Source organism: Aotus nancymaae, unplaced genomic scaffold (genome assembly GCF_030222135.1).
Source record: "Aotus nancymaae isolate 86718 unplaced genomic scaffold, 86718_ANA_hifiasm-v0.15.2.pri h1tg000010l, whole genome shotgun sequence".
NCBI classification, from domain to species: Eukaryota; Metazoa; Chordata; class Mammalia; order Primates; family Aotidae; genus Aotus; species Aotus nancymaae.
In genome coordinates, this window is record NW_026988421.1 from 19,824,708 (window position 1) to 19,850,994 (window position 26,287).

General features: G+C 33.4%; 1 protein-coding gene across 11 annotated transcripts in view; it reads right to left on the reverse strand.

Annotated features, from left to right (window-relative positions):
* Window positions 1-3,898: 3,898 nt before the first annotated feature.
* The window catches only part of SHOC2 (SHOC2 leucine rich repeat scaffold protein), an 87,167-nt gene continuing 64,778 nt past the window's right edge, over window positions 3,899-26,287 (reverse strand). For all 11 annotated transcript variants that reach the window (XM_012450202.3, XM_012450201.3, XM_064373877.1 and 8 more), the window contains 7 exons: window positions 25,001-25,138; window positions 17,419-17,549; window positions 12,573-12,761; window positions 9,975-10,097; window positions 8,259-8,396; window positions 7,810-7,927; window positions 3,899-5,949 (listed from right to left, as the gene is read on the reverse strand). In XM_012450202.3, coding sequence (XP_012305625.1) covers window positions 5,741-5,949; window positions 7,810-7,927; window positions 8,259-8,396; window positions 9,975-10,097; window positions 12,573-12,761; window positions 17,419-17,549; window positions 25,001-25,138 — 1,046 coding nt within the window. In that variant the 3' untranslated portion in view covers window positions 3,899-5,740. The remainder of the gene's footprint in view (window positions 5,950-7,809; window positions 7,928-8,258; window positions 8,397-9,974; window positions 10,098-12,572; window positions 12,762-17,418; window positions 17,550-25,000; window positions 25,139-26,287) is intronic.

The window sequence follows — 26,287 nt, forward strand, 5'->3', positions numbered from 1 at the left end:
ATGCTTAAGCTACTAACCTGGGAGTATTCTTACTCACTTTATTGAGTCAATCATTAATTCTTACTAATATGTCTTACTAAGGCTCCCTTAAGGGTCATTCTTTCCACCCCTATAGCTATAATTCCAATCAAAGCTACTGTCATCCATTATCTGGATTACTCCAACAGTTTCCCATCTGGTCCCTTGGTCTCTAGTTGTGATATCCTTCAATCTATTCTTCTCAAGGTAGCCACAGTGGTTTTTAAAAATACTTATTAAAGAATGATACCAGGAAAGATGATATTCAATCACACTGTGCAAAGGATTAAAATTTGCTGTTTTCCTTAAGTTTTCTTCAGCCAATTAAATAGTTATCATTGGGTATTATCTTTTATCCTCACAGCTTTTGTTCTTGTGAAACATTTTAAAACATAAACTTACATAATTTTCTTCATTAGCCAATATTATAACTTATTTTTCTAAGAAACCTGCACTCAATTCCCACCTTCAGTTACCATGACATCTTAAACAGCTGAGTCAGAGCAAACTTTCTTATGAAAGTTTACAAAAGAAAACAAACAACATTTTCTTCACAGAACATGGGAGATGGTGATAAAAATACTATTAGGTCTAGAAGACTCAGAGAATGGGAGAATTACTTCTTAGAAGTAATTCTCCATTATAGAGCAGTCTTCATTACAGGATATAACAACGACAACAAAACCCTGAAATCTAGGGTTTTAAAAATAGTAAATATAAACAACATAAACAACAACATAAACTACTATATTGAAAGACACCACTGACCATATAAAATACTATGTTGCATTGTTTCTGTGCACTTAGTTCTGTACACCTTCTCCATGCCATTTGCTGCTTCAAAGTTTTCCAGAAGATTTCACAGCAGTGAAAAGTCATTTCTCTCAATTCCACATTTTTATGGTTTCATGACACTGCGAAGACTGACTTCAGCTCCAGTTTCAGTTACACATAGCATTGGAAATCTTTTAAAAGACTCTGCGGCAGAACATTTACAAATACATTATTTCCACTGAATAATAACACAGAATGACTTGCTAAAATGGCAATTTTTATAAAGTCAAAATAATCAACAATATAATTCAGGTTCAAAGTACATTATTTGAAGACTGTTTACCTTGTAGCTTTGAATCATAATTCAGAATAGCTAAGTATTTAACACAGTACACGCCCTGTTAAAGGTCAGTGGAAACCTGATCTTTACCTGGAGAAAAATTCAAACTGTTAAATACATCATCATGTTCTTATTTAGCAATTATAACTTTCTGAACTAAGTTAAAAATGAGTTTTGAGGTGAAAGAAGAGACCAACAGCAAATGTGAAAACTGTGTATATTTTTCTATTCAAGACTGATATTAAAATAAATTATCTGATCCACACGTAAAACATTTTTAGTAGTGGACATGAGGTTTTAAGTACTAGCTAAATGGACAGATTTACTGAATAATTATGTCTTCAAAATCATAAAAAGAAAATGGTATAGATGGGTGATGCAGATGCTACTTATATACTGTTTGATCAGGCCAGTGGAAGGTTAAATTCTCCATAATCCTTTAAAAACTGTATCTATTTTCATTTTAAGAAACATCAGTAATTATAAAAGCAAATTAAGTAACACAGGAAATCTAAATGATGATGGTCACTGATAAAGCACCCAAAAACTCTAATTAGATTGTCCAAGTAAGATGATTTTTTTGAAGTACTTATAATATATAAAATGCTTCTAACACTATTTAAATATTATTCCATTATTATGATTTTTACGATGAAACTAATAATTTGCATAAAGACAGAATCTCCTCTCTAGCCAAACTGGAGCGTTTTGCAAGAAACAAACAAATCAAAAGCTTCTTCCTTAAGGTTCTTAATTGTCAGAAACTTGACATAATATACTGGTTTTGTTAGAGTAAGAAACTTTACCAATGCCTGCTAAAAAACTGTGATAATAAAGATACAAATCTATGATGTGAATGAACAGCACCCCCAACATGTTATGCTGCTGTACTCTGCACAGACTGCAAAAGCTGTATATGGCATGCCCTGCCCCAACTACTCTCAACAGCAGAGGCTATGCCTCCTACCAAACTTGGAAATGTTTCCAGTCTGAAATATTATAAACTACTATCCAGATGAAGTCTCGATCACAAACAGGTAATTAAATTCAAAACAGTTTATATTTAGAACTTATAATGTCAGTGGGATAATGAACAAGTGTATACAAAAGAAGGTATTTTTTAAGGGTAATGAGAACCAATTCCAGTTTTTAAAAAGTCCCTTATTTTTAAAGTTATTTTTCAAAGTGAAAAAATAAACCCAGAAACGTTTTCTCAGAGTGGCATTCTATTCAATAATAAAGTACTGATAACTATTTTATAAAACATTCTCATGTTTTCCTAATGAAACAATGTTCAAGATACTCCCTTAGATGCCAAATCAACGTCACAACTCTTGTATATTCAAATTCTCCAAAATTACATAATCAACCAAAGATTGTCATGTGTTTCCCAATGAATCCTAAAGACTAAACTACTCAAAAGAATAAAGCAAGAGAAAAGTTTTAGCTAAGACATTTGGTAAGCTATTTTATCCTCTGATGAGGCAGAAGGAGACCTTTTCTTACAAATAATTCATTTTAAAGTTCATAGACTTCAGGAATGTATACTTTTCCAGTTTATTTTGAATTATGTTATTTGCTTTCATCTAATTTTAATCATGCAAGAGTGATCATATATCCTGATTTCCTGAGACCGTTGTTGTGCTGTTGGCCCTATATAACTATTGGTATTGCCCCCTTTTCATTTCAGAAGTGTCTCCCTTTTATATACTTAGTTACTATAACATTCTTATTGAGAAACAATTATAAATTCTCCAAACTGAAATCTGGATCTGATACACATGGCTTAGAAATAACAGATGAAAAGCCAAAGATTTTAACAGAAGTTTACAGAAAAATTAGATGAACTGTAATGTGTAACAACTCATCTATTTTAAATGATTCAGGCTGTACAATTAGATAAATAAGAATTTGCAATTACATTTTTTTAAAGATCATTCCCATTGCAATACCTACATTTTAATATAAGTATATATAAACGTTTTATGTGTATTTTCCCTTCCTATATTATCTACTGTTTTCATTTGTATCCATAACATTCTTAAATTATTTAGCACTTCTTCCTTTCTGTATGCAATAATCATGTGGGATTTAGAAAGTATGAAACTCTCACAAAAGGACAGCTTGACATTACCACTGCCATTTTTCTGCTACATATTAACAAAAAGCAAAGTTTAGAGCAATGTTTTTATAAGGTAACATCCTCTGACATTTTTATTTTATTTGCTGAGTCTCATGGAGAGACTAAATATAATTTCTTTAAAAGAAAGGAAAATTTTTGGATATGCCAATTAGTCCCATTGCAGTTTCAGGAAAAAGTATTAGCTCTTATGTAGTCTTATTATATTCCAACTATTTAAATATTAAATATCTTGATTTCACGGGGATATCCTAATCGGAGTCCACGTTAGTTTCTTGGTAGAAGTAATGAAATGTGTGGGCTCTTACAAAGTGACAACCTATAGATGACCTATGTTTTATACTTCTTTAAACTTTTTTATAACTTGTCATTATACTGTTTACATGTAGCATCACTTCCACATGTTAAGACTGTGATCGTTTTACATTTGTTAGAGATTAACATAAATAAAAGTAGGGGAACCAAAATGCTTTAGAAACTGTATCTATTTCATTTTAAGAAACGATAACCATATTTTTTTTTCAAGAAAAGACATTTAGTTACTATCTTTAAAGTTCAAGTTCCATCATCTTAATATATAAACAAAAGCGGATACGGGATTTAAAAAACCACACATACACACAGGCTCTAAGTAGAGCTGTAATAAAGAAATTCCTTTTATAAACAAAATTTTAACTGAAAAGCCACAGTAGATGGAAAAAAAAAGAAGAAAGGATATTACTTGGTAAAATCCAGTGACATCTACAATAGTTTTACAGCACATTTAAGCATTCTAGGGTTTTATATCTTCACCTGCCTTCCATTTCTCAACTGATCCTTATTAAACCTCCAATTACGAACATAGGTTTGACCTCAAACCTAATCATGATTTTGAGTGCCAGGAAAAGCAGAACAACAGTCCAAATTTCTTAGTATCATAGGCTTAATTCAAAAATAGTTTTGTGTAAAACACAACACCCAACTAAATGGGGAGGGGGGGGGAACAACCAAGCAGCAATATGTAATTATACAAAATAGCTATTAATTATATGGGAAGTGTTTTTTAGGACATCTAGAACACACTCGCTCTGAGTCTCCTCAATAATCAAATTGACTTAGACCAACAATACTGCCAAGTACTAAAAGCAGTGAAGCAAAAGAAAATATATCAAATAGTACATGCACATCTTACAGAACTTCCACTGAACTCCCCAATGGCTTCTATGCAATGTGCCTCTTTTCCATAATTGTATTAACAACTACCAAGAAAGGAAAGATGAGATTAAAAGTAATGATACTGAACCGAATTGTTTGAAGCCAGTGCCCCACATGTGGGGAAAAGTGCATTTAGTTCAGCAGCAATACAGCACAGTGTGAAGATATTGTGCTTAGACACAGATATTTCAGAATTGAAAGATGTACAAGGCAAGTCAAGATATAAAACCATAGTACACTGTTAAATAACCTTGAAACATACATATATTGCAGTTTTCAAAGACATTCATGTCATTGTACAAGGACAGGAAGAAATCCTTAAAGTTACCTACTGTAGTTTATGATATAATAAATACATATCTATATAGCATTGTATATACATATATAGATTGTGGGTGTTTATATGTAATTTATTTATTTGCCAAATTATCCTGTTAGTTTTTGTGGATCTGCAACTTTCAGGAATGAAAAAAACTCCTTTTCACTACAAGTTTCTCTTCCCCCAAACTTAAAAAATATTCATACTAGAAAAGGTCTCAATACCCTTCCCCTACCCAAAGACTGACTCCAGGTCTTTTGCTTCACAACTCATAAGAGAAGCACAATTAAAGAAATTCTAGATTTCTAACCATGTCTTTTCACTTTGCCAGCTTTTTTTTTTTTTTAACAAGCAAATACCTTTCACTATTTAAACCAGCTGATGCAAATTCTTTAGCAGAGGATACAAACTCTAGATTTGACTGAATAAAACAGAGCAAATCAAAACAAACAAAAAAATCCAGTGATTTACTCTGACTGTAAACAATACATAAAATTTAAATCTCAAATCTCAAAATAAGTTAAAGAAAAATTCTACCTTCAGGGACTGCAATACTAAAAAGATACAACAATTGGTAAGGGGAATATATGAAAAGTTGCAACAAAATTATTTGCCCATTATTTTTCCTAAGAGAAAGTATATCTAACTATACTACCTCTGTCCCTTAAATTTAATAACTTCATAATTTGTTGGCAAATGTTTTAAGCAAACTGGCATATCAGATTATACAACAGAAAAACATCCATTAAATTCGGCAAAGAAAACTTATATAAGCCTTTTGTACAGAATTTAAAAAAAATTCTAAATGGCTATGATTCCTCTATTAGCAGAAACACATAATGCAATCTTTATAAATCTGCCATATATCAATATCTACATAAATAGATACAGATATAGATAAGAAACATTAATGGCAGTCTATTTTTGAACAGTGTGTGGGATCAGCAGATTTGTATCAGACCATGGCACGATATGGACCCTGCATCTTTAGGAACTGAATGATGAAAGAAGGCCCCCCAGCAACAATCTGAGGTGGAAGGTGACTGAGTGGACAGTTCTCAATACTCATGATTGAAAGCTTGCTGCAGAGTGCCAGCTCAAAGGGAAGGCTATGCAGATTGGGGTTGTCATTCAAATACAGTTCTTCTAGGTTCTCCAGTGTACCTGTTTAAAGAAAAAATCCAATTACTATATTACTGGTTTTTTTTTTTATGAGATGGAGTCTTGCTCTGTTACCCAGGCTGGAGTGCAGTGGTGCGATTTCAGCTCACTGCAACCTCCGCCTCCTGGGTTCAGGCAATTCTCTGCCTCAGCCTCCCATGTAGCTGGGATTACAGGCGCCCGCCACCATGCCCAGCTAATTTTTTGCATTTTTAGTAGAGACAGGGTTTCACAATCTTGGCCAGGCTGGTCTTGAACTCACCTTATGATCCACCTGCTTCAGCCTCCCAAAGTGCTGGGATGACAGGTGTGAGCCACCAAGCCAGCAAATCAATTATTTTTTTAAAAATTAGTTGCTATTTTAAAAGTTCAATTGGGCATGATACTATTCTGGTCATTAAATATACTGAACATACACTTCCTCTTATTCTCCTTTCTTGGTTTTAAAACTCTACAACCATGGATCTCAAACTTTGCTGCATATTCAAATCAACTGGGGAGACTTTTAAAACTCCTGATGTCACACTCCATACAAACTAAATTAGAACCTCTTCCTTTATGGTAGGTCTTCAAGCTTGGAGAGCTTTTTGAAAATGCATATGTTCCATTTCCAGAGATTTTGTTTGGCATATATGTGACATTTATTTATAAGTATTTTAAAACTCCAAAGGTGAGATTATATAGTCAATGTCTATAACCACTTTTCTGTTGTAGATAATGTGACATTTTCTTAAATAAATTTCTTATATACAAAATTTTTGATACTTAATATAAACCTTTCACTAAGAGTTATCACATATATGGCAGTAAGCCAAAAATCAATTTAAATAGTCCTTTAAAAATTTTTTCTTAGATTGTCTTAGGATATCTGTATTCTCTAGTAAAATGTCTCAAACATTTAAATGAAGTCAGGTGAATAAATATACCAGAAATATAGGTATAAATCTGCCTCATGTGTTTCCAATTTTTAAATTTCAAAATTCAGAATATTTGACAGTGGCATTTACTAGAAAACTAACAGAAATAATAGCTAGTATGTAATCAATTTGTTTACATGTAAGATATTATTTAAGCTTTGGAACAACTCTATGAGAAATTACTATTATCATCCTTATTTTACAGGCAAGAAACTTGAGGCTTAGGAAGTTTACATACCATGTCTAAAGTCACAAAGCCAACAAGCAAAAGAGCTGGATTTTGAATTGTCAATTAGCTCCAAAACCATTCTTAACCACTAACCTATAGTTCCTACAGGACAGTGCACTGTAGATGGGAGAACATAATGCATAGCATTACTAACTTAAAAGCGAACATTTAATTACCATGTGACCTCAATCAAGTAATTCTCTTTATAAAGCAAGATCACAACTTGCACTGTCTAAATTCCAGGTGGTCATGTATATAACATAAAATAATATAAAATAATGGAAATGAAAACACTTGGAAAATGTTAAGTTTTCCCAAATGTTAATATTAAATATTAATTCTAAAATAGCATAAAGAAATGTTCTTTTGGCATAAAACATTACTAATTTAATTCAAGCCTGTTTAATTTTTAAATTTATAAGAAATATAAAATGACTTCTAAATTGAGGTTTCATATAAAACCTATTGGAAATATAAGTATTCCAAAACATTCTCAAATACAGTATTAATCCTAAAACCAATCCTAACAGCCATTAGGAAAGCTAACCAAAACCAATCAACAATCAACCACTGGTGCTCTATTAAAAAAGAATATCTTAAGCCTGACATAACCTCAGTTTAAAAAAAATAAGGCATTTGACATATTTATCTGAAATACAGCTTCAATGCACAAGAGCAAATTATTAGTACAGAGTCAAGCATTCATAGGGTTCATACCAATTTCTTCAGGAAGGTGAGTAAGCAGGTTCTCTCCAAGGCCCAGATGTGTGAGATTGGTAAGATGACCAATGCCTCTGGGAAGAGTGGTCAACTGGTTGTTTGTCAAGACTAATTTCTGAAAAATTAACAAAATAAAAGACAGTTACAAATTTCTTTCCTACAATTGATGTAAACTTAAAATAATACATCTAAGCAATAAAATAAATTGACAGGGAAACTAGATTGGATAGAATAAGAGTCACTTAAGTTACAGATTTTTCTTTCACAAAATATCATTTGTTAGGAACACAAAGCCAGATTATATGAACATAAAACTCAGCCCTAATACTAGAATAGAAAAGTCTATCTGATCCAAGAATTACATCAAAATCTTAAGAAAAATGTGCAATTTGGAATGGATTCCAAAAACTTTAATTATATATCTACAAAACCATCAGGATGATTACCTGTAAATCCTTAAGATATGCAATTTCATTTGGCAAGGATTCCAATTTGTTCTCTTCTAGATCCAACTCTCTTAACTTCCTAAGGTTTCCAAGACCATGGGGAAGCTTCTTTAGAAGATTGTTTGATAAGATAAGAACCTAATGAGAAATTATTGATAATGTTTCACAAATCATGAAATGAAATTTTATAATGTCATTGTGTGGCCTAAAATCTACTAAGCAATGCTAATTTTCCAAAGAATGAATATTAAAGATAACGTTCAATTATATAACATATAAAATATTTAACCTACTTTTCTAAAAAAATCACTATAGTTATTAGAAAGATTTATTTGATTATATCAAAACTAATGAAAACAAAAGAAGCAATTTAATTTTAACTAAATTTAAAAAAAAACTACTAAATAGTTACAAATGTTTATCTAATAGGAAACTATTTAAAACTGCTTACAAACCATTACTTAAGGAACCATAACTTCTAAACTTGCTATATCAATCCACTATATTTATTATCTGTAGTGTCCTTATGACATTGAAAGGCATACTGGAAGATACTGAAGGGGGGAAAAAAGGTAGAGGAAGATAACCTTTGTTCCGATAAAGTTACTAACTAGTAGAAAAGTAGGGAGACAATACTGGGTTACGAGAAAGAGCAATAGGTAAAACGCATACGTAAGGTTCCGGGTAAGTTTTAATGTCCATTTATTTTCCCTAATGTTATACCACCCATAATAAAGTAAATATGTATAATAAGACCAATAAAATAATAACAGCAGTCACTACTTGATTTTACTATTTGTAAGACACTGCACTAAATGCATTATGTGCATTATTGCATTTAATCGTAATTACAACTCTACAAGGTAAATACTATTATTATCTCCATTTCACAGCTTAGGAAACTGAAGCTTGGGCAAGTTAAGTACATAAATATACAGAGATAATTACACTCAGCTTTGTTTGACTTCAAAACCGATGCTTTTAGCCATTAAACCATACTATTTCACATTATTAATTTTAAAAATTAGACCTTTAAAATACATGGATATGAAGAAAATTTTTAAAAACAATATATTTACTATTAGTAAGTGTTTTCACCAAGAGAAGAAAACTCTAGGAACTTAGAAGCAGGAGAAATCATCCTTAACTGAAGAGGTGAAAATAAGATGGATCTTTAATTATGGAAAAACATATAAAAAGGAAAAAATAAGGGGATGAGAAGAGGGAATTCTAGATAGAGAAAACAATAGGACTAAGAAGGCTAGAGATATGCATACCAGATTTACAACAAAGACAATAATCAGCTTAACTAGCAAACAAAATAGCATACTTTATCAAGAAAAAGTATGATAAAGCATTCTAAATGCCAGTCTGAGGAATTGAGAGTTTGGCAGACAATGGGTGTAGCTTTTAAACAGAATGAAAGAAAATTGTTCTAAAGATGCTTTTACAGAACTTTTCTTTTAGAGATATTAATACTTTATGGTACTCATCAGACATACCAACTTTTAGTTGGCAAGAGTAATTCAGAAGCACTGAATCTAGACTACTTAAGTCAACATTTCATTATCCTATTAGGGTTGTATGTTTAAGTGAGTTCTAACATTTCTAATTTTGCTCTTAGCCCAAATGCAAATTGTATATTTCAATTTGAAATTTTTAAGTGAGATAAGTATGGAAGGTTCTGAGGTGCTCTAATTGCTCATTTATACTAACCTCAAGAGAAACGAGACCAGACACATCTTCAGGGATCTTTGTGAGCTGATTAGTGGCTAAATTCAATTCTACCATACTGGTCCAAGTTCCAAAATCCAAGGGAAGTGATGTTAACTGATTGTCCTGCCAAAGACGAAAAAAAGTATCCAAGGTAGAACGAAAAAAACAAAGTTCCATATATACACCTGACACTTCGCAAAGAGAATTCTTAATTAAACAACATCTTAAAAAGATCCCTTACGTGATTTGTTTGTAATGGAAATAGCAAAATACACTAGACAGAGAAACACTGGAGATTTCAAAGACCCTATGATAAATATGATGTTTTTACCATTTCATAATAATATGCAGAAATCACTGAATAAAATATAAATGCTCAAGTCCTACCAACATACCAATAACATTTTTCACAGAAATATGTAAGATTTCTACAAACCACAGAAGACTCAGAATAGCCAATGCTATCCTGAGCAAATATGAAAACAAAACAAAACAAAAAAGATATGAAAATAATAGAAGAAAATATCTAATCACAGCCCATAAGGAAACCAGGATGAGCTCAGGAATTCTTGAGGTGCTGAACAGTAAAGTAGGAGAGGAAAAAATAGTCTTAAAAGTACAACAAATTAAATTATTAAAACACTAAAAAGGCATTTACCATTTCACTTTAAAAATCTATAACAAAAAATGGCAAAACGTTTTCATCACTAAAACATATGATAAAAACAGTAAACATGAATTTAATTTGGTTTAAAAACTAGACATGGCTGTTCACAGAAAAAAAATATGACAGTTACTTACTATCTTTCCGGCTTCCACATATTCACTTATAAAGTACACTTTCATCAATAACGACTCTTACCACACTGTTACATGTTAGGGGTATTGGGAGAGGATAATCAATACCCCATCCAGCTAAATACCAATAATATATGCCAGTATGTTAACAGTGATGCTACCTCTCAGTGGCAATATTTTATATCCTTTATGTTAATCTGTATCTTTAAAATTTGCTACATTGCACATGGATTACTTGTCTCATTTCACACAAAATGACCCATAAAAGAAATCTCAAGTAGCAAACATCTATTTGAAAACCAACTTTTTCTTTTATTGTAATATTTAAACTTGTTTTCTATTTATTATAATATATAAGCTTATTGCCTATCTATGCCTAAACTACTAATACTTATAGTATGATTTATAAAGTATTTTCATTTTTTAAAATTTACTACTGGAGCTTATTTATATGCAAATGTATAAACTAATGAACACCTGAACCACTGTGTCTTAAGCCTATTTCTACAAAATGAATGTTCAGAATCAACACCATTTCCACTGTTAAATCTCATAATCAGACTGATTAACAAATTTTACAGTTATTAAAACTGTAAGAGTACCTTGAATTTCCATTAGTTTACTTATTATATACTTCCAAAGAATCATCATAAAAGATACATACCAAATTTATGAACAAGTGGGAATGGAATTTAAAAATTATACATTTAAGATTATAGTTTAAAGAACCACAACTATGTTCAAATGGTTCATCATGACAGAAGAATACTATTAGCTATGTGGCCAATTCAGTTATCTTCGTTGGGTCTAAAGTTTGTCCAGTACAAATTAAATCACTGAACTTGGTAATTTTCCAAATGTTTTCTCCTTTCACAGTAAACTTCATTACAAATGTGAAACTCAATCACTGTAGAATACAGATAAGCAAAAGGAAACTAAAGATTACCCGTAAATAATTCTGATCTCTAAAGATAAACATTTTGGTAAAAAACGGCTATATGTATAAATATAAAGATATTTAATATGTAATTAAGCATATTAAAAACGGCTTTCAAAAACTCTAGGTGGGAAGAGATTTTTTTACACGCATTAACTTTCTTCTACTTGATAAAATGAGAATATTTCAACTAGTATGTAGTATTCTTTTAGACTGAAATATCATTTTTAATGACTCCACACTATTCCACTAAACATAAATTCACAAAATTAAATCTCTATTACTAAGTTGGTACCTATGAAATAGACAGTTTTGCAATATATATCCCTACAACTATACTTTCACAGACATTCATATTTCCTTTTCTGAGGGGATAGGGGACAGGGTCTTGCTCTCTTGCCCAGGCTGGAGTACAGTGGTACCATCATAACTCACTGCAGCCTTGAACCTGAGGCTCAAGCAGTCCTCCTACCCCAACCTTCCATGTAGCTCACAGTACAGGCCAGCTAATTTTTAAAATTTTTAAAAGGTTTTTGCGAGACAAAGTCTCCCTATACTGCCCAAGCTGGCCTTGAACTCCTAGCCTCCGGGGATCCTCCCATTTTAGCCTTCCAAAGCACTGGGATTACAGGCACATTGGCCACTAAGCTGGACCATGATTATTTTTTTAGGACAAATTCCTAAGGGTACACACACTTCTAAGATATTTGTTATCTGATACAAATTGCCCTGAAATGTCTTATTATCAGTTCAGACTCATCAGCAAGGTGGAAGTACTCACTCCCCACACAATTAGAGAAAACAAATATTAGTGGAAGTACCAGTTAAAGCAATTCCTTCCCCTAATATAAATATAAGCTTACCTTCATATTCAGCTTACTTAATACTTTTGCTCTGGAGAAAATTCCAAATGGAATTTTATTGATTCGATTGTGTTCCATATTGAGGGAATAGATGGTGGAAAACTGAGATGGACCACCCACTGGATATAACTGGAAGCAATTTCTAGCTAAGGTCAAACTATTCAATTTCACAAGACTTGATAAAAGACTCTGTAAAAAACAAAATAAACATAAGAATTAGAACTGTGATGAGACTTATTTTGTATAGAGAGCAGATCCAACACAAATGCTTCAAAGGGCTTCGTGGGTGACAAATGACAGAGATTGGTTGGGCAAGTTGGTAGCACCTCTCTATGGGGACAATCACTACACAGCTCCAGCAGATTGGTGCCTTGCAGAAATGTGGAATCAATGTAGATTTCCAGATTTTATAGGAGAAAACAGAAAATTTTCCTAATTTTTATTCTTTGGCTTCAATTTATTTAAAACACTGTATGGAGTAAGGAAAACATGTCTGTGTGTGAGAGGTGCCTCACAGGTGACTAATTTGAAACATCTACATTGTAGAAACTTTAGTGTCAGCCAGTCCCAGGTGTGAGTCCTATCTCTGCCAATGGCTGTGTGACTAATCCTACCTAGGTCTTAGTTATATACCTATCTCTAAATTATTAAGGTTAACAGGATTCCTTTCAGGAACCGTTAAATTCAGTAGATGATTATGCTTCCTGATACTGCATAATACACTGCTTTTCTATATGGTAAAATTTCTGAGGGTATATATGGATCCATCAAACAAGTATTTACTTAGCACATATAACCCCATCTTCCCCTAAATGTTCAAGTATTACCAAAGTATCTCTGTGGTTAAGAAGATTAAGCTCTATTTATAGAAGTAAAGTACATAGATAAGAAATAAAATTAGAAAATAATATATGACTGTATATAATCAATATACAGAATAGGCTCTCGCTATTCAAAGTCTGAGCCAAGGAAGAGTAGTATCAGCATACCCTGGGAGCTTGTTAGGAATGCAGACTCTTGGGCCCCACTCCCACTGAATCATAATATGCATTTTAACAAGATTCCCAGGAGATGTGCATGCTCATTAACATCTGAGAAATACTAGTAAAGGCTATAAACTATTTTAAATCTTGACTATCTTTCAATAGCTGTGACTTCGGCAAGTTATTTTTCCGAACCTAGTGTATTCATTTTCTAAATAATGATATTCTATGGGTTATAGTGAAGGCTAAAAGTGATAAAATACATATAAATAACTTTACAATACCTATTAGGGAGTAAGTGCTTACATTTTAAATCCTTTCTTTAAATTCAAAGCCTGGAAACCATCATTCTCAGCAAACTGACACAAGAACACAAAATCAAACATCACATGTTCTCACTCATAGATGGGTGTTGAACAATGGGAACACATGGACACAGAGAGGGGAGCACTATACACTGGGGTCTGTTGGGGGGGAGTAGGGGGGACAGCGGGGGGTGGGGAGTTGGGGAGAGATAGCATGGGGAGAAATGCCACATATAGGTGAAGGGGAGGAAGGCAGCAAATCACACTGCCACGTATGCACCTATGCAACAATCTTGCATGTTTTTCACATGTACCCCAAAACCTAAAATGCAATAAAAAAAAAAATTCAAAGCATAGAATATTGGAATAACTGGAAAAACAGGATGAAGGCTAACAGTGAGCTAGATCTTGAAGGATGAAAACATTTTAAAGTACTCAGAGAAACAGAAGAAACACTCTAGATTCAAAGCAAAAGCACGAGCAGAAAGAAGCAAGCACTGTGTGAGATGTTTATGTTTTTAAAATAATGTTCAAACTTCAGTTGTCCACTATCAGCACATGGAAGACTTAGTACCTGAGGTGTCAATGTAATTGGCAAAGCCATCTGAAGGAATTAAGTAACTATATAATTGAGGATATAATTATACAGAGAACTGAAACTTGTTCTTTATACTGAACCTTAAGAAGCTACCCTGAACATTTGTGTATTGTTGTACACACAAAAAAAGGAACAACAGAGGTAAAACTGTGGTGAGAAAACTGCATGACAGTCAATTCAGGAAAAATCTCTACAGGCTACTCAATTGAAAATAAAGGAGTTTTATTGCACCTCATGGCAAAACATGTGATTCTTATTATTCTTACTTTACTGAATTGACTTATATGATAAAATGCTATTATCTGAGTATATCTGAGAAGGGGCAACAAGAAGGCAGCTGTTCAGGCACTCATTTCCTAGTCACACCGTGAAACGGGTTGCCTTTTTTGTTTTGTTTTGTTTTTCAGAATCAAATACATCTAGGTTCCTATTTTATACCTTCTACTTAGTTTTGTCAACTTTGGTGGATTAATTAGATAATCAATATAACTCTTACCATACTTCCAGAAAAATATTTAAGGTAACAAATACGGCCAAAAATACAACCTCTCTTAAGTCTTATTTCGCTGTTTGATGAGGATACTCCAGTAACTGGTAGGTTTATGGCAAAGATTAAATGAGATAATACATGTAGAGCACCTAGACTCATATCTTGGGAATATGTGGTTCAAATTATTAAGTTCCTTTTCCTTACATGTATGTCTACATTAAAATAAGTCCATTTTCAGATAGTCTTCAAATGGCAAAACAGTCATTTTAGCAGCTCTGATTTCAGCTATTTATATGCCCTTATTGAAAACCACTTTCATGATTTCTTGCCTAACCCAGCTCAGTATCTCATAAGTGCTATTTAATGGATTTTGTTTTCCTTATTATAAATGCAGATAGTTTCACATTTGCATTGAGATTATGCTGCTTCCAAAGCATACTGATTACTTTTAAATAAGACTTCACACTTTCCCATATTCAGTGGGACTGGGAGTGGGGCCACAAGGGGTCACATTTCTATCAAGCTCCTAGGAAAACCCATATATCTTAACAGATACCCAGTAATTATTAGTTTCATTTCACTGACAATAAGACTGGATATATATCAATTAAAAATTTATTATACTTTAAGTTCTGGGGCACATATGTGCAGATCTTGCTGGACTGTTACATAGGTATACATGTGCCATGGTGGTTTGCTGCCTCCATCCCCCCCGTCACCTACATTAGGTATTTCTCCTAATGTTATCCCTCCCCAGTCTCTCCACCCCCTGCAATCCCTTCCCCTAGCCCCTCCACCCCGCAAAAGACCCCTGTGTGTGATGTTCCCCTCCCTGTGTCCATGTGTTCTCATTGTTCAACACCCACTTATGAGAACACGCGGTGTTTGGTTTACTGTTCTTGTGTCAGTTTGCTGAGAATGACAGTTTTCAGGTTCATCCATGTCCCTACAAAGGACAAGAACTCGTCCTTTTTTATGGCAGCACAGTATTTTTTTGGAGGGGGGTGAGACGAAGTCTCCCTCTGTTGCACAGACTTTACTTATAGAAGTAAAGTGCAATGGCGTGATCTTGGCTCACTGCAACCTCTGCCTCCTGGGTTCAGCCCATTCTCCTACCTCAGCCTTCTGAGTAGCTGGGATTACAGGTGCCCACCACCTCAGCCACCTAATTTTTTGTATTTTTAGTAAAGATAGGGTTTCGCCATGTCGGCCAGGCTGGTCTCGAGCTCCTAACCTCAGGTGATCCGACTGCCTCAGCCTCCCAAAGTGTTGGGATTACAAGCACGAGCTACCACACCTGGCCTTAAAGAATCTTTATTCCTAATTTGATTACATACACACACATACTCACAAAAACTATCAATATAAAACATAGTAGGAGCAGTTACGTAAGACATTTTTGTTACAAAAAAGACTTTGCAAAGCTAAATCCATAAGTCCACAATTCTTTTGTTATATTACTACAGTAAGATATGCTTGAACAACTATAAGCAAACATCCATTGCTGACATGCTAAAATAGGTAGGAAAAGAAGCAAAGTCAATAGTAAAAGACTAATAGTGTTGATAAAGACAACTTTAAAAGAAGAGTATTATATTGGCCAGGTGTAGTGGCTCACACATGTAATCTCAGCACTTTGGGAGGCGGACCACTTGAAGTCAGGAGTTCGAGACCAGCCTGATCAACATGGTGAAACCCCGTCTCTACTAAAAATACAAAATTAGCTGGGTGTGGTGGTGCATGCCTTTTATCCCAGCTACTTGGGAGTCTGAGGCAGGAGAATCACTTGAACCCAGGAGGTGGAGGTTGCAGTTGAGCCGAGATTGCACCATTGCACTACAGCCTGGACAACGAGAACAAAACTCCATCTCCAAAACACAAACAAACCAAAAAAAAAGTACTGTATCTTATGCAGTTAACTCCTAAGCAAAATAAGTGAAAATATTTTTCTAACAGAATCAACAAAACCTAAAAATGCGTTGAAAAAAAGATTTTGGCAATTGTTATATACTAAATAGGCCTTAATATTATTGCATAAACGAGTCACAGGAGAATTGCTGCTAATATTAATTTTGATGACAAATAGTGCATTCTATATCATTTATCATCTTTCTTTTTAAAATGGAACTGAGGTAGTAAGATAGCTAAATTCTAAAACTAGCCATATAGCTTTTTCCTTAATACCTTTACTGCCAGTTCCCAAAATGGTATGAGAAAGATTTACATGGTGCTAAAGTAGAATACAGCACACTTACTTTTCTCCTGGTTTTTCCCTTTTTCTTAATAGGCTCATATATTCATTATTTCTTGTTTGTAGTTACTTTAGAGGTAGTGGTACATCCACAGCATACTCATTATTTAAACAATCTCAATCACCAAATTATTTACCCTGCTATAAAGATTTACTACCTTTCCTTGAATTATCTTGCAGACTCATTTCAAATCTTGTTTCTTCTAATCCACTTCTTACCTCTGGTAAAGTAGAAATGTTATTGTTCTCTAAATTTAATTCTTCAAGTGCACTGCATTTTGCTAATGATCTGGGTATTGCTGATAGTCTGTTATATCTCAGACCAAGACGACTTAAACTGGACAGGTTTCCTGTAAACACACACAAAAAAAGAAATTTATTTTTTACGAAATCTGATGAGCCTCTCGCTGTCACAGGCTATCTACTAACAATTTACAAATTACTTTGAAGTACTGTTTCAGCAAGATCCTTAAGTTCTAGCACCAAGGAACCTACACTACACTATCAATTAGGATGAAACTGAAATCACTTTTATGCTCACTTGTCTTGGAGAAATAATGAAATACACAGCTGTAAGTTAGTTTTTAAATGAATATTAAAGTATTGGCATCCTTTAACAAGTTAATCTTTAGATAAGGTCTAACTTAACTGCATCAAAGCAGTGTATACTCAAAACTTATAATTATTCCACTTCTTCTACGTGATGATGATCCAACTTAGAACAAGTGGTCATTTATATGTACACATAATTTTGGAGAAAAAATTTCCAAATTTCTAAAATGGTATTGTTTAAAATATAAATTACTTTCTGAAATCAGAACGGTTCAATACTGAAAAGTTGACTTGATGGCAAAAAATTTCTCAACCCCCTCCCCAAAAATTAGAAACCAAAGTGAAAGTTATAGTCTCTTTTATCTAAGCATATCCAGCTTGAGCACAAACTAGCCATTATTGAATAAATAAAAAGCAGAGTATTTTCTTTTCTTTTCTTTGGAGACTGAGTTTCGCTCTATCACCCAGGCTGGAGTGCAGTGGTGCAATCTCGGCTCATTGGAACCTCCGACTCCTGGGTTGAAGCAGTTCTCCTGCCTCAGCCTCCATGACTACAGGTGCATGCCACCACACCTGGCTAATTTTGTATTTTTTGTAGAGATGGGGCTTCATCATGTTGACCAGGCTGGCCTTGAACTCCTGACCTCAGGTGATCTGTCCATGTCAGCCTCCCAAAGTGCTGGGATTTCAGGTGTGAGCCACTGTGCCTGGCCTAACGCAGTGATAGCAGTAGTAAATATTCTTGTTCCTATTTTTAACCTCTAAATTTTCTGGGGCTTTGGAAAGTCACCCAATCTTTTTTTTTTTTTCTCTGCACAATTGACATATCTCTAATTAGAGTGTCTTCAGAAAGACACTGTTGAAGTCACTAAGTGAAGCATCCTTAGTTAATTTAGAAAGCATTTTAAAAACTGACTTGTCTTTGCTAAGTGGTAGCTTTTATTGTTGCTTTTGTATTCAACTTTATGCATGTTGGAATCTCAATTAGAACCAGCAAACTCTTGGCCCAGTTTCCAAATACTATTGTACAAAATGTTTCCTAATATCAGTTTCATCCCTTCTTAAGTCAGTCACAAAATTCTATTTGTATTCTCAAAATAAATTTCTCATGTTTTTCTCTTCTCCAATCCCACCCTCATCATTTTTTATTTTAGAGACAAAGTCTGACGACTCTGTCGCCCATGCTAGAGAGCAATGATACAATCATGGCTCGCTGCAGCCTCAACCTCCCCAAGCTAAGGTGATCCTCCCACCTTAGCCTCTGGAGGAGCAGGGACTACAGGCACATGCCACCACATCCAGCTAATTTTTGTATTTTTGTAGAGATAGGGTTTCATCATATTGCCTAGGCTAGTCTTGATCTCTGTGCTAAAGTGATCGATCCACTCACCTCAGCCTCCCAAAATGCTGGGATTACAGGCATGAATCACTGCACCCAGCCAAAAGTATTAATACTAAAAACAAACTATTCCCTAGTGTATCAAATGTAAACACTCTTTGCTAGCTTCTAGGGGTCCCTATGATACACCTCCACCCTATCAATCTAGCTACTTATTGTTTAACTGCTGTATAATTGCACAGTGCCACACAAGACACAGTCTGTCTCCTCTCAAGAGGCTTACAGTACAGCGATATATTTTTACAAATAACTCTAATACTTTGTAGACTACGGTAATACCCTAAAAGAGGTATGAACAAAATCTCTGAATGTTAAGAGATGGGGGAGACAACTTCTAACACAAAGGATCAAAGCTGGCTTTATAAAGTTGAAAACTTAATCTTAGAAAGAAGGAACATTTCTGTCTCCAGGAACAGGAGGGAATGAACAAAAGATGAGCAAAGAGGGAAAATAAATGTAGAAATAAGAAGTTTGGGCACTTCACACTGTAAGGATCATCTTCTCCATGAAGTGAACACATAAGCTAAATTGTGAGAAAAAAAAAATGAGTATAGTGGTTTGAAGTTTTAGACAGCCATTCTGTGACATTTGATAAAAAGATAAGAAATGAAGAAGACATCTAGGAAGCAGCAATAAGAGTCATCTGAGGGTAATCAGCAGGGACTTTACCATAACATTTGTGAAGTAACTTGTCACATCACCAGCTAGTCAATCAAACTTGGCTGGCTCCCTATCAACAAATTTTCCTTCAAGATTTTCATTGACTTTGCTCTACTTAGCTTGTTTCCTTGACACAGAAGCATGCTTATTCTCACCCCCATGCCGTTTGACTGTCCACGCTGTTGTGCTCATGGACTGCATTTTTCTTCCATACTGAGTCCAGTGCATTTGTTTATTAAGTCATTCTTGACCATTTTATCCAGATCTTACTGACCTCCTTGTAAACTGAATATGCCAGCATACTGTTTTCACCACAGCTGGCAATTAACTTTATTTGGTCTCATTTGTTTCATGGATTAGTTATCTCCCTCACCAGTCTGAAAACCAATAAGTGAGGAGCTTTGCTGTATTTCTCTCGATAGAATTTGTTTCAGTGCTAAGTATATAACAGGCATTAATTCACACTTTCTTAATAATTACAGAAACTAAAACATTTCATTATTTGTCCTCCTTTCCATTAGGAACAAGATACAAAAAATTACATGTTAGGCCCATAAAAATCTATTTTCTTCAACCCATTCTCATATTATAAAATAGCATGTCTATGAAACATAGATTTTATTGGACATGATTGAAAAATATATATATTCATCTGGTCTATCTGAATATAAATTAATTATTCTACAAATATTTGCAGAAAATTTTCTGGGATACCCAACTTCTGAGCAGTCCATGCTTAGATATCAGCCGGAAAGGAACTGCTAACAATTCCAACTTTCTGCATTCCTCCCACCCCACCACATCATTTTTAGTTATAAAATATATAAATTTATCTATTTTCCTTAGATAACCATGGTTTATAGTCTGATACATTCTTATTGAGACCTCTCTAAGTACTTATTTATACATATACAAATATAGAGATTTCTTATGTTTATGTGTTTGCTTTCATATAAATAAGATCATTCTATATGCTTCTTGCCCCCCCAACCATGTAACAGGTGACAGAAATATTTTTATGCTGAGTAAATACAGATATTATCACATTCTATTTAGTCACTATAAAGTGTTTCATGGTATGTGTGTGCCATTATCTTGCTAATCATTGCTCAATTGATGGCATTTCATTTTTGAAATGAGGAATTCTGTAATAAATATCTTAGAAATATATCTTTGTGCACATGTGAAAACATTTATGTGTCAGAGGACATAGATATTTAAAATTTTGCTAAGTTGTAACAAAAGGCTATATCATTTTTATTTCCACCAAGAATGAAGAATAGCTCCCATTTACTCACATCCTTGTAAAATGGGGAGGGATAGTATCAACATTTTATCCCTTGCCTATTCCAATCCTATGGCTACCGCTATAGCAAGGTCAGCAGAAGTGAAAATTTTCCTACAAGTAGTGATGTCTGATCATAAAGAACTTCAAAATCTTCTGATAAAATTTTAATTTCCTGTATTGCAGCTGCAGATAAAAAGAGGTAGCCAACCTTTAACAACGCTATCGTTTTCTCTCCTTTACATCACTACCTTCCCTATGGAAGAAAGTTGTTCCATTGTAACAAAATGGCTGAAGTGTTCACCAAGGGGTCTTTGAAGTCTGCCAGAAGAGGGGAGAATTTATTAACAGTAGAAAGTCTCCATAATTTTGCTCCATCAACTGATATGCCTCATTCAATAAACCCTTCACAATATCATAGTAGATGAATATAATATTTTAAATGTTTTTTATTCACTGAAAACTAAAATCTTTCTGTGGTAACAATAAACCCTTCACAATATCATAGTAGATGAATATAATATTTTAAATGTTTTTTATTCACTGAAAACTAGAATCTTTCTGTGGTAACAAAGATTAGTAGGGGAACCAAATTCTAAATGTTTGTCAATGCAAAAGCCTAGTAAACAGAAGCAGATTCTTGAAACTTTTCATCCAAAACCAAATAACTCTTAAGATTCTCACTTTTAAAACCAGAGTAGGTTCCTAGAATATAAAAATTACAAAATAAAAATAATGTAGGTAAATTGCTACATGACATTATCTACTATCAAAACCAGTAGTAATTTAAATTAAAAGGTACCTCCACCTTTGTTGGATCTAAACTTTTTGCTTTTTGGTGGGGCAAAAGGGGTTGAATTTCTAAAAATGTAATCTATGAGAATATGCTATTCTGATGAAGAAATCTCACATTTGCAAAGGCCCTATCACTTGAGACCACTGGCATATTCAAAGAGTCATCCACATTTTGCCAAAGTCTATTACTCTCAGCTAAATAAAAGAGGTTTAAAAAATTAAGGATGAAATATCAAAACTCTTTTACACCAGAAGAAAACATCAGAAGTCTAGCATTTATTGTGATTCACCCTCTGCTGTGGTTTCAACTCTAACCTCTCAATGAGTGGTTTTAACCACAAACTAAACTGCAACCTAGAAATCAACACATAGCTGCTTTAGTGTTGAGCCATCTTGACTAAGAAATAAAATCACTGTTGCCACGCTTCTGTACATAAACGTAGGCTGATCGCTGCCAATCACTGCCGTTTAGCTTTTGAGTGCTTAACTTTGTCTATAAATTGTTCTGTGCTCCACTTTGACAGCTTGCTTTCTTATGCTGTCAGATTTTTAAAATATGGTGAAATCAAATGGCTATGAATTAAAATTAGAAGCTTTCAATTTCAGCAAATAAAACCAGCAACTTTAGGTTAATTTAGTATAACTTTTGAGTAAGACTAATTTAAATTATCTTAATCTTACTTTAGCAAAGTAGCAAAAAAAAAAAAAAATTGTAGGAAAGACTCAGGGTTCGAAGGATGAAATGTCAAAGGTACAATTATTTTTTCGGAAACATTAAACTGAAAGCAAACTGAAAAGTAAGCAACACAGAAATTCCTGAATGTTAAAAACCTGAAGAACACCACCATTAAAAAGAAAACTAGTAAAGTTGTTATACATACACTGCACTGTAATTACCTAAAACCCAATTACTAAAATGACTAAAAGGCTACTTGTTGATATAACCATAATTACTGTAACATTTCTTCAGAGCCTAGTGCAACAAAAAGGCCTCTGTCAATTGTTCTGTGCTCTGGCCTTGAAGGCAAGGTTTTGTGGCATAGTTCTCTCTAAATCTCATTTTAAGAAGGAACAAAAAGTAAACTATTTTTTTCCTGCGTTAGACCATTTCTTCCCTGGATTACATAGAAGTACCAGAGGTACCAGAAAGCTTTAAAAAACATCACATTCATACTTTAAAACAAAAAAACTGTTGGAATGAAGCTTGTATTTTCTTTTGTTCATAGCTAATTTCTGATTAGAAAATATTCATATAAAATATTTTTTTAATTCAACAAGGCAGGCTAACAGTTAAATCTAAAAATGATAAATATGTATTTAAGCACTGTCTTACTTAACTGCAACTTGGTACCCCCACCACACACATCTCACCGCCACCATCCCATTTCCTTCTGTCTTCTCCTCACATCCTGTAAGCTGTCAGTGATACTAGCTACTCAACCTGGAAGTAAATGGCACTCATTATCACAGGGGAGTGACAGTTACTCCAGGAATGTTCATGTTAAATAAAGAAAAAGGTAAAAATATTCTGGTCTACTTATAAGAAAAAAGAAAAGAAAGAAAAGGCAAGCAAATATAAAATGATTTCTGGAAAGTGATTGTAAGATGATACAAGATTTGATTTTCAGTTATGAGTGTAGGGCCAGATTTTTTAGTCCAGGGAAAAGAGAGTGGGCAGCTGCTTCCAGACTAGCATCAACTCTGCAGAATAGGTGTTGGGCTTTCTGTTTGTTAGATTTTAAGTTACACTTTCTCAGAACCAGAACAGGATTTAAAAAAGGTAAAGTATCAGGAGAACCATAATTCAATTTAGTTTCCACTGACTATTTTGGGTAAATTGTTCTTCTTCAATAAATAACAGTGAAAATCTCAAAGGTTAATTTAAGACTGTTGAAATTTGTAACAGACCAAGACTCAACTGTCAAAGTTTCCCACCAAACCTCAATATCCTGCTACATAATCAAAATACCAGGACTGAAAAGGATGGGGAAAGAGGAAATAATTATTTAATAAACATGGTAATTGATAAATGACTACAATATCATAAACAGTTTCAATAAATATTACTCATTTACCTTGCCATTTACTCAAAGTAACAGCTGTCCTATACTTGGCAACAACTATCAAAGCATATAAAAGTAAATGCAACGTTATTTAAAATTTTCTTGTTGTTAATGTTTCAGTTCTCACCGATTTCCAATATGTAATACTGTGATCTGACCCTCCAGAGTAAGTTAGAGGTGAGGTATATGTGTTATTCTGAGATAACATCTAAACTACAAGAGATTAATAATGAAATCAAATGTTTTCACATTAGTAAACATACTTAAAACACAGAAGAATTACTTCTAATGGCTGGAGTGCAACTCCAGCCTGAGCAGCAGAGTGAAACTCAATCTCAAAAAAAATAAAATTTTAAAAATTAAATATTTATGACTGAAATTATGTAAACTGAGATGTAATTTTTCTAAATAAACATTATAGTATCCTTACACCACATTAATAACTAAAAAGGAATCAGAATTTTTAAAATTCCCTTTACTGGTATAAATTACGGGCAATCAAAAAAATAAACAAGACTACATAAACACAGAACATATCACAGCTCAATTCAACTTTGTGCAATTTGTCTAAGTCTTTGAAACATATTTTGAACTTCAAGACATCTCCTCACTTATCCCCTGAGTATTACAGATAAACAAACTTTAAATTATATTGGACGTGTTTAAAAAACTAAACACCAATGGTATTATTTTACAGTATGTACTTTAGCAAAAAAAGGACCACACCCAGTATAATAACATGCAACTCAGAAATAAGCAAAACCAGAAAAAGCCACCCATTTTGCAATTTAAGCTATGATAGGATATATATACACACAACTTGATATGCTCTCTCTTTTATAAACCCATTGGGCTCATTTCCTTAAAACCTATTTTCTTTGTCAATAAAAGGAAATGAAAAGTGATTTTAAAATATTATCTTAAAAGTCTTACAACTTTAGTAACTGTGAATTTTATCAATTTTCATTACCAAATGGATCAAAAATAGTCCTGTCACTATCCAGTTAGCTATTAACAGCTATCAATATCTTCTTTCTCCTCTCATACCTATAGTATCTGGGAGGTCTAGCAGTTCATTGTGCTGCAAGTCAAGGTTGGTTATCTGTGTACAGTTTCCAATCTCCTTTGGAAGGTGTTCAAGTTGATTGTGAGCTACATCCAGCGTAATGAGGTTACATAATTCACCTGTAAATTGACCAACATAAAAATTCAATAAGTATTCTTAAGACATACTAGATAATATTTGTAAGCAAGAAAGTAAATTTTATAATTTCTGAAAATAACTGGAAACATAACCTTATTAGGTAGGCAACTTTTAAAATGTTAAATTATTTAGTGAACATACTTGCATTGCAAGAAAATAAAAACTTCATTTTTCTATATCACAATTTCATTTTCTTTCTCAAAAACTAAGTCAACCACAAATCTGAAACCATTACTTCAACATGACATCTGATAAAATTAAAATGTTGTTTGTGAATGATTACTCTTCCAACCTGTATTATATACTCTTTTAAAGTAACCAATTCAATCACAAATATTTATATATGCCAAAATTTGAAATACTGATTTTGTTAACCAAATCCAGCACAATACTACTAGATATACCTTGAGTTCAGTTTGAGGGTCATAATCTACCTCAAGATATGGAAATAAATGGAAATGGAAAAGTGATTTAAAAATATTATCTTAAAAGTTTTACAACTTTGGTAAATGTGAATTTTAATCTTGAATTTTCATAACCAAAATGAATCAAGAATAGTCTTCTTAATATCCAGTTAGCTATTAATAGCTATCAGTATCTTCTTTCTCCTCTCATAGTATCTGGGAGGTCTAGCAGTTCACTGTATTGCAAAACAAGGTTGGTTTTCTGCGTACTGTTTTCAACCTCCTTTGGAAGGTGTTCAAGTTGATTGTGACCTACATCCAGCTTTCAAATATGAAATGAAATCTCACATATACTTTCAAATATGCAAGTGTTCTGATGTTATATAAATGCATAAATTGACATTTATAAGTAAAAATAGCTTCTCAATTTACTAGGACTCTAAAAGGACAGAAAATAAGGTACAGCTCTCCCTTTCTATTCTGGTTCAAAGGTCTGTACCGGCAATTTAAATTACCTAGTGTTATTTAGCTTTAAAAAACATTTTCATTTTTATTGGTCTTGTCAAGGTTTTTCTATTTATTATTATTTTTTAAGGCAGAGGTTTGAGATACAGAAAAGCACAAACTAGAGAACTCTTAATGGATGTGAAACACACTATTAAGCTAAACACAATAAACACAGGCAACAAACGAAAAATCGATAAATTAGATTTTATCAAAATTAGA